The sequence below is a fragment of the Rhinopithecus bieti genome, unplaced genomic scaffold, assembly GCF_001698545.2.
Source record: "Rhinopithecus bieti isolate Rb0 unplaced genomic scaffold, ASM169854v2 scaffold_44774, whole genome shotgun sequence".
NCBI lineage: Eukaryota > Metazoa > Chordata > Mammalia > Primates > Cercopithecidae > Rhinopithecus > Rhinopithecus bieti.
Genome location: NW_016819032.1, coordinates 794,226 through 804,569, shown reverse-complemented (window position 1 = coordinate 804,569; position 10,344 = coordinate 794,226). Strand labels below are relative to the sequence as shown.

Here is a 10,344-nt window from a genome sequence, read left to right as displayed (position 1 = left end):
TCCGCTCATTGCAAGCTCCGCTGCCTCCCCGGGTTCACGCCATTCTCCTGCCTCAGCCTCCCTAGAAGCTGGGACTACAGGCGCCCGCCACCAAGCCCAGGTTAATTTTTTGGTATTTTCAGTAGAGACGGGGTTTCACTGTGTTCGCCAGGATGGTCTCGATCTCTGACCTCGTGATCCGCCCGCCTCGGCCTCCCAAAATGCTGGGTTTACAGGCGTGAGCCACCGTGCCCGGCCCACATGAATTTTTATATAAATATATTTTGAACATATTTCCATATCAGGACACCTAGATTGTTTCACTGCTTTCAATAGTTGCATGGAATTTAATTATATAAATTATATAAGTATATATAAATGTTAATTATCTAGTGAAAACATTTTAAAGGTTATGCTACAATGAATACAGGTGGTGGATGACAGATGTCTTGGAGCATTTGTAGGAAATTTGTATTTGAAATGGAGTTGGAGAATAGAGAACAATTCCAAAGTTATGAATGAGCACTGGCAGTTTTTCACATTCTCCAATAACCCAATAATCTTCATCAAAACTACTTATAAAATTAATGAAAAAGATAAGAGACAAGACAATGTATGTAGTTACACAAGCATTTGTTTACGTCTACTAATTACCTTACACTTGATGAAGGATCACCCAAAACAAAACAGTAATAATGTATATTTATCAAATGTGCATTATTCATTAGGAAGTTTATATAGTTTTCTCTTATTAATGATTTAATTCTCACACGAATTCAATGAGGATGGCAGTAATATCATCCCCATTTATAGATATAGAAATTGAGGCCAAGATCATATAGCTAGAAAGTGTTGAGAAAGTTGGGAAAATGTTGGTCTGGTCTTATTATCATTTTGTTTTGCCACAGCATCCTTTAAAAAAGAAGAACAAATACTAGAAGAAGAAATAGCCAGAATAATACATTTCCTTTGTTTCCCAGTTATCAGCAATGTCTAGATTCCTAGTAAAATTTGATCTTTTTATTAGGCAAAGATATAGAAAAGAGCCAAGATATTCATGTGTTGAAGCAGTAGAAAGGTAAGACAATGAAGTCCACATCACATGGATCAACTAACTCTTAACACTTTTTTGGAAAGGTGATACACTGTACTGTAACAAAAATGTAAGTCGCCCATTTACAATCAATTTTCCTTGATTTCTAGATACACTGGTGATGGTACTCAATGCTACTGATGCAGATGAACCAAACAATTTGAATTCAAAAATAGCCTTCAAGATTATAAGACAAGAACCTTCAGATTCACCAATGTTTATTATCAACAGAAATACTGGAGAAATTCGAACAATGAATAATTTTCTAGACAGAGAGGTAATTCTTTTTCTTTGTGGATTTTTAGTCTCAAAGGAACTGATTCTAAAAGCAAGAATACTGAAGAGACAAAAAGATGAAGAAAATGATGTTTTACATTTTTACCTGTAGAAGTTTTTCACATAATTCTTTCATGTAAGAAATATTTTTTAAATGAAAAGGGATTTTAAATTACTTTTGTACTCTTTTCATGTAGTTAATTAAAATTTGCTTCAATTTAAGAAAGCTATATTGTGAAAGTACATGAAAATATGCCTAAGGTACAATCGAAAACTCTATTTCTCTAAAAAATGTGTTGTATAATAAAATGAATTTAGGAATCACTTGCTATATGTCCACATTTTGGTGAGTTACAATGCATGTGAGTATGCTGGAGGCTCCAAGAATATTTGCATGCTAAGTTCTCTTTCTTTAACCTAGCAGATCTAGGCTCCATTGACAACAGAACCCTTGTTTTTCCTATGTAACATCTATTGATAGCCCACCCATTCATTTACTTTGGGAAATGAACCACAGGATAAGAATGACGGGTAGGAATTAAATGACAGCCTGACCAATCTTTTTATTTACAAATAAGAAAATAACTAGTGATTGTTAACAGAGTAAAATCAGCATTGTGAGGTTTCTAGCATGCTATGTGATTTCATGATTTAGTTTTAAAATATGTGCTTTTTCATTACTTTAAAAAATATTGTCTTTTAACAGAATGTTGCTGACCTAAATGTACATTAGGGGCATAAGTGAGGAAGCTTTATTTTCTGATGGTATTCAATTGATTTTGTTTTAATTATTAAAAATGACAATCTTCTTGCTGATGACTTTTAGGTTTAGGATAAATCACATTATTTTAATACTCTTTAACTATCTAAATGTTATAAGCTTCTAGGTTACCTAAGTCTCCCTTCATGCATGTTTGAAAATAAACATTAGAAGAAATTGAATGTTTACTTTTTTCTCTCTCAAACTTTCTTAAACGCCCAGTGTGGTTTCATTCATGTCAAAAGAGCTTTCATGGTAAAGCACTGTAAGAAAGGGCTGTCAGAAGGAAAGGGACTCTGCAGCCATTGGGAAGCCACCAGAGCAGATACTCTCAACCTGGGGTCAATGGAGAGACCTCAAGATGTCTCCATAAAACCCCCTCAATCATATCCATCATTTTGAATGAGTGTGCATTTTTGCATGAGTCAAAGAAAGCCTCCATAGCTTTTACCAGCTTCTAGAAATGTAAGCACCATTGAATAGAGTCAAGAATAGATACATCACCAATAACTCCATTGCCACAACCCACTACCTCCCAAAACACAAATCTATGTTACCTCTCTATATGCTTCTTGCCCACTCGGGGCTGATTATTTAGGCTATGAAATTTTCATGCCATAAACTTTTGGTAAACTTACTCTCTCTCCTTGAGATCATTCTAGTTTGTTTTACCCTTTATAAACTTTTCCAATGTCTGGGCATATTATTATTAATAAGAAATGAAGCCTTTTAAAAAGTGTTGCATCATTTAAATAATGCATGATAAGCATTATTGGGAATAATCACATGAAACCTGTGGATTTTCCATATTCTGTGTTAACCCTCCCTCTATGGTAGATTTATGTAAATGTTGAGCCAACATTTCAAAGAACTTTACAAAAGACAAAGTAAAGGCCGTCTATGTCAAGTGTGATATTGCTTGTAATATGTATTTTTAGCAATACGGGCAGTATTCTCTTGCTGTAAGAGGCTCTGACCGAGACGGCGGGGCAGATGGCATGTCAGCAGAATGTGAGTGCAACATTAAAATCCTCGATGTCAATGATAACATCCCTTACATGGAACAGTCTTCAGTAAGTATTTGTTCTTGGAATTAATAACTCTAAATGCACTATATTCTAAAACATATAAGAACAATTCTGCTTACAGAGGCACATTTTATGTTTACTGACATACAACCCACCTGTAGACACATAACTTTTTCTTGTGTTTATGCAAGAATATATAGATGTAAGCAATGAAAAATGAGATGAAAACCACAGATATCTTTTCTAAATAATGAATTTATCAACATTCCAGTATAACCTACTATAGTTCTCTCTTTCACACAGTTTGTGCTAAGAGTTTTCACTTCTTGTTTCAGTACGCCATAAGTATTGAAGAAAATACCCTAAATTCAAATATGCTCGAGATTAGAGTAATTGATTTGGATGAAGAGTTCTCAGCTAACTGGATGGCGGTAATTTTCTTTATCTCTGGAAATGAAGGAAATTGGTTTGACATAGAAATGAACGAAAGAACAAATGTGGGAATTTTAAAGATTGTTAAGGTATTGTGTAATTATCCTAAATATTTTGTTTTCTTAATTTTTTTTCAAAATGTTAAGCTTAAAATAAAATGATGCTAACATTTCACAAACTTGACTCAGTGAAAGAATAAAATAAGTATGTTTTCAATTTATATTTAACATAAAGCTTTTAATACAGTCTTTCTGCTTATAATCATTTTAGAAAACAGGCATTGAATTTTAACTTGAAACATGTTGTCAATACAGTACTCCCAAATAGATCATATAACTTGAAAACACCTTACAAAATGTATTTTATGCTTACAACAAAGTATGATTAATTCTTAAGGTTAATGTTTTAAGAATTTTTTAAAAGCATATTTAATAGGGGTTTTAAAACTGTGTCCATGTCAACATTGTAAGTCAATTATTACACATGTGGAATACCCATCATGTAAATAAAAATGTGTTTATTCCTCCAGTATGTTTTCATAAAGTTTAAATTAAATTACTATAAATGTAGAATTATCATACTCCCATCTCACTGTGGCTGCTGATCAAGGCTTATTAGGAACACAGATATACTGGAAATTTGGTCCAAGTCAACTGGTCCAGAACAACTGAATGCTCTTTTGTCCTGCCCATATTAATGGTCCACATTTACCGGCAGTAAAATTTCATGAGATGTGAGAAAAAAAATTTGCCTCCTAGGAAGCTGATGGTCAAGTTTCTCCCTGTGCTACACAACTTGCAGAGTCCATTTTTAAAATCTACAACAGCTGTGCATGGATTGTATATGTTTCATGCAATATGTATTTTCATGGTAAAATATAATCCTTATTTAACTATTTTTTTTCGGAATAGGCCTGGAAAACAGACTCTCAAACAACTCTGTCCCCATAAGAATCTGTGACTTTTTGCCTCCTGTGTCTTCTTAAAGTGTCACCATGCCTACAGCTTATATTTAACTTGAGACAGTGTGCAGGTGCTTTAGTTTATCCCTCACAGCATCCCTGCAAATTAGGTTATATTATTTCCATACCGCAGATAAAGACATTGAGGTTCCAAGAGAGCACAGAACCTGCGTAAGTTCTCATAGCTAGTAAGTAGTACAGCCAACATTTAAACCTAGTTTTCTCTAGATATGAAGTTCACATTCTTTCCATGATACTATTTAGGATTCAATACTGGGGAAATTGGAATCTAATCTATTTTGCCCCAACTATTACATTATTTAGAAAATTATTCAACCTATCCATCCTCAATATCTCTATCTGTAAAATGGGAATGATAATTGTTTGCCCAGAGATATCTTTTACTAAATCCTTTGTTATAGCTATATACATGTATATATTATGTGTGTGTAATGTATATATACATTTGATTTTACAGCCATTCTTTGAATTGCAAATAAAACCAACATTAGAACAAAGATTCAAAATTTTAGCTAAATAAGAGAGTTCAATGCGTGAATCTCTATTTTATCTAAATTACTCTTGTGAAATTTTAGAAAATATATTTGGTATATATGGGCCTAATGGCATAATTGTTTGTGGATTTTATGTGTTGTAGATATTCATATCATTTTTCATAAAGAAAATCACTACTTGATTATTTTATGAGATAAATATTTCCTAGAACAAATTGAAGAAAATATTTATTTATAGTATATATATTACATTATATTATCTGATTTGTTCAAAGAGTCACACTTACAGATGTGAAATTTCTTCTAAATAGTTCTTATGGATAAAACCATTCAAATGATTGAAACCCTAATATATTTGACCCATACTGTGTAATAAATAGCTACTTTCTGAAAAACGTAAAATGATTGAAGGTAAGATAAATTGTCTTTGCACTAAAAAATACATAAATTTGACTATTCATATTATTTTAAGTTTTTAATTTGTTTGGTGAACAATTAGAGCTCGTGTCATACGTTTGCAACTTTTCAACAATGAATCTAGGGCAATTGAATTGTTTCTTACTTTATTTGCACAAATTTACTTCAATTAAAGATTAAAAATTGTGCATTTGTGTGCATTTATGTTTCATAAAAGAAAGAGAATCGTATTTTTTTTTGCTATTATCAAAGGATTTCTCTTTCACCTGGAACATTTTCTCTTCTTATACTAAAACTATTTTACTCTGTATTTTCTAGCCCTTAGATTANTATTCATATTATTTTAAGTTTTAATTTGTTTGGTGAACAATTAGAGCTCGTGTCATACGTTTGCAACTTTTCAACAATGAATCTAGGGCAATTGAATTGTTTCTTACTTTATTTGCACAAATTTACTTCAATTAAAGATTAAAATTGTGCATTTGTGTGCATTTATGTTTCATAAAAGAAAGAGAATCGTATTTTTTTTTGCTATTATCAAAGGATTTCTCTTTCACCTGGAACATTTTCTCTTCTTATACTAAAACTATTTTACTCTGTATTTTCTAGCCCTTAGATTATGAAGCTATGCAGAATCTGCAACTTAGTATTGGTGTCAGAAACAAAGCTGAATTTCATCATTCAATTATGTCTCAGTATAAACTGACAGCAACTGCAATTTCTGTGACTGTGTTAAATGTAATTGAAGGCCCAGTGTTTCGTCCAGGTTCAAAGACATATGTTGTAACTGGTAATATGGGATCAAATGATAAAGTGGGAGACTTTGTAGCTACTGACCTGGACACAGGTAAACCTTCAACGACTGTTAGGTAAGAGTGAGATTTTCAACTCATTTTCCTTACATACTGAACTTAAGTACACATGTTCTTTTATAGATTATAAGTATCTGAGTTAAAGTACTTTTCATTATTTTGAAACTATCATTTAATTGTAAAAGTACTATAAACTGTTCATTTAAAATGTTTAACTTAAGAAAACACAAAAATTCATGCAAGATGTAAGATGTTAAACTGTAAAGATGTGATATGTGAAAATAATACATCTCGAAAGTATTGACACTCCTGTATTTCTGTATCTTACTGATCAATTAGCTGATTACCATAGGCCATGATTGGTCCCTCAGAAGAGTTTATGGAATGATTCTCCAATTGCAAATCTGCCCAGCTTTAAATCAATTAGGTTTTATTAGCTCATTTCAATTATATTCTTCACTTTATTCAGCATTCAATATTGGTCAATAATGCTGGTATGAAAAATTAGTTATATTAAGGAAAACTCTGCCATGTCATTTTTTAAAACTACATATGCAAATATTTCTACCAAGTCACAAAAGAAAATCTGTGCGTGTACATGTACCTGTGTTTGCACATGTGACTGTGACAAGAAGAATGGGAGAAGCACTTTACCCACGCATTTTTTGTTGTTTGGGGTTTGTTTGTTTGTTTGTTTTTTGAGACGGAGTTTCACTCTGTCACCCAGGCTGGAGTGCAGTGGTTCGATCTGAGTTCACTGCCACCTCCACCTACCTGGTTCAAGCGATTCTCCTCCCTCAGCCTCCCAAGTAGCTGGAATTACAGGCACCTGCTACCACACCCGGCTATTTTTGTTTTAGTAGAGAAGGGATTTCACCATGTTGGCCAAGTCAGTCTCGAACTCCAGAGCTCAGGTGATCCACCCTCCTCGGCCTCCCAAAGTGCTGGGATTACAGGCTTGAGCAACCGCACTCAGCCCACCCGTGTGTTTTAAAAGTTCTTTCTTGGTGTTCTCCTCACATAGTGTGAGTAGTTCTGTTAGAGGTCCTGTCACACTGTACCATGTTGCTGATGAGCTCTCTTGTACCCCACAGGAGTGAATTCACTGAAGGTAGACCCAACCCAGAGCTTAGCAGAATGCCAGAGAGAAAGAGAGAGACAGAGAGAGAGAATTACCTGACCAGTGTTTGTTTCACTAATAGTAGACGAGAAGAAAAACATGGAAGTCAAAGATGAGAAGAGAATAGAATAGAGGCTCAAGGCAAGGCCATATTTTGGAATTCAAAAGAGGTCTTGCCAAGTTCTAGTGCATACGGGGAGGGCGAGTGGAAACAGAGGGGAAGTGCAGGCCAAGCTGATGCAATAACTTCTTTGTAAAAGAATAGTTTAGAATTAGGAGCAGCCCAGGAAATCCTAGGGTCTGGGTCTTCTGTAATAGTTCTGCTGCTACCTAAATCAAATGAAAATGAGACTGCAAGCATCAAAGGATTATTCTGACATCCAACTGGGCATAAAAGGACACTCCATCAGAAATGGGTGCTCAGTAATTTTTTTTTCTTTAATGTAAATCTGGATGTTCCCCTGAGTGGCCCCATATAGCTAAGCCTGCCTTGAAAAAAAATAAAGTCTCTAGTAATTGAAAACTATATCTAGGGGTTATAACTACTCACTGAAAAAAAAATACATTTTAAATTAAAATTTCTTTTTTCAGATAGCTGACATTAATCTGTATCATTTTCTTTCCAATACAGATATGTAATGGGAAATAATCCAGCTGATCTGCTAGCTGTTGATTCAAGAACAGGCAAAATCACTTTGAAAAATAAAGTTACCAAGGAACAGTATAATATGCTCGGAGGAAAATACCAAGGAACGATTCTCTCTATAGATGGTAAGAAATCAATTGACATTTTTATCTTTTCTGGAGAAAGCTGTACATACCTTAAGATAATAAAATTTTAATTATCACATTTTAAAGTAACCCCTTTCCAACAAAAGTTGTCACATTGGGCATTATAGCCTCTTATCTTTAACAACTTGAGGCAGTATAATTTAGTAGCTAAGATCGTGAGTCCTGAAATAAGACTAGATTTGTGTCTTCTACCATCACTTACTAGCTATAGAATCTTAGAGAAATTATTTAATCCATCTATAGCTGTTGTCTCTTTTTTAAAATGGAACAATAACAATATAGGTTTAGAAGGATGTGATGATAATGATAAAATAGCAACAAAACAAAACAGCAGGATTAGCATAGTTGAGCTGAAAGGACATGGGCTTTGATATCATATAGACTGAATTTAAACGTATTTCTGTTATATTCCAGAAATGTTTTTATTCACTTATTTCGAAAGTGTATAATTGAGTCCTAACTAAATGTCAGCCATTGTGCCAGATTCTAGGGTTACATCAATTAATAAAGTCAGACAACTGAGCTCACATCTATGTATAAAGATTACAAAAACAGCCTCAAATTATTCCCATATTTTTGCTGAATAATTCCACTTTCAATAATCTTAGGAAAAGTTTAAATATAACAAGCTGAATGCACAAGATGTTAATGACAGCACTAATAATTAAATATTGAAAACCACATCAATAATAGGCAACTGGGTAAGTAAACCATGGTCCATTTGATATAAAAGTATATAACCATCAGGAACTATGTTAATAAAAAGTTTATTAAAATACAAAAGAATACTTATAGCTTAAAGTAAAAAAAATGGAATGAACCATATGATCACGTCAGTGTAACATAAATAATAAGCAACCATTAGGCATTATAATTAAGGACAAAAGACCATTTTAAAAAATATCAGCGAGGGTTGTCCTTGGGTGCTGCTACCATGAATTTGGTTTCTGGTTTTGTTTTGCTTCTTTCTGTAATTCTATACTTTTCAAATTATATATAATATCCAAATTATATATAATGTCCAATTATAAATAATATCCAAATGTAAAGAAATAATCCAATAAATAGTATTACTATGACTAATAGTTGTAATAATAATATAATAATTTAATTGATTTTTAAAACCGAGTCAAAAACAAGGGATGATTTGGCAAATGAGGAGAAATTATGGGAATAAAGACACTGAAATAAATATTGATGTAAAAAATAATTCAGTATTGTCCAACCATTACTACACTAAATGTCCAAAATATTTCTTCCATTTTGAACGTTATTACAGATGCTCTTCAAAGAACTTGCACTGGTACAATTAATATTAACATTCAAAATGTTAATGGAGATGACAGGACTAATACACAGGCGAACACTGAAGTTACCAATACTGGCAGAGAAGAAAGTACTTCTTCCACTGACTATGAAACCAGCACAATTTACGCTTCCTCTCAGGGAGGAGCTTCTACAAACCACAACGGAGAATCCATCCCATTGTTCTCAGACAATGTGCATTTCGGTCCTGCTGGCATTGGACTGCTCATCATGGGGTTCTTGGTCTTAGGATGTGAGTACTTTAGCAAATCCTATGTATATGTGTCCCCCAAAAACTGGTGGGGGAAGAGATACGTTTTCTGATTCTTTGATAAAACACATTTTACAAACTCTCATTTTGTGCAATTATAAAGAAATTTCTACGCTTGGCACTGGGTTTATAAGGTGAAAAAAATTAAACTTCTTGACCCCTTACAGGACTGTGGAGGATAAAAACTTATTTGCAATGAGTCTCAATGTAATGGGGAAATGCCATAACAAGCAATAGCTCAAATTGCTATTGCAGTGAAGAAGACAATCAGAAAAGGCTACAGAGGGGGCCGGGTGTGGTGGCTCACGCCTGTAATCCCAGAACTTTGAGAGGCCAAGGCGGGCAGATCACTTGAGGTCAGAAGTTCAAGACCAGCCTGGCCAACATGGTGAAAGCCACGTCTCTACTAAAAATACAAAAATGAGCCAGGTATGGTGACAGGTGCCTCTAATCCCAGCAACTCAAGAGGCTTAGGCAGGAGAATTGCTTGAACCCAGGAGGCAGGGGTTCAGTCAAAAAAGAGAAAAGAAAGGAAGGAAGGAAGGAAGGAAGGAAGGAAGGAAGGAGGAAGGAAGGAAGGAAG

The 10,344-nt window shown here is 33.9% G+C and overlaps 1 protein-coding gene across 1 annotated transcript in view; it reads left to right on the top strand.

The window, feature by feature from the left end:
• Positions 1-10,344, top strand: part of DSG1 (desmoglein 1) — a 39,288-nt gene that overhangs the window by 12,311 nt on the left and 16,633 nt on the right. Inside the window, exons 6-11 of the mRNA XM_017858042.1 lie at positions 1,183-1,349; positions 3,047-3,181; positions 3,472-3,657; positions 6,071-6,330; positions 8,025-8,164; positions 9,465-9,743. Of these exons, the coding sequence (XP_017713531.1) occupies positions 1,183-1,349; positions 3,047-3,181; positions 3,472-3,657; positions 6,071-6,330; positions 8,025-8,164; positions 9,465-9,743 (1,167 nt within the window). The remainder of the gene's footprint in view (positions 1-1,182; positions 1,350-3,046; positions 3,182-3,471; positions 3,658-6,070; positions 6,331-8,024; positions 8,165-9,464; positions 9,744-10,344) is intronic.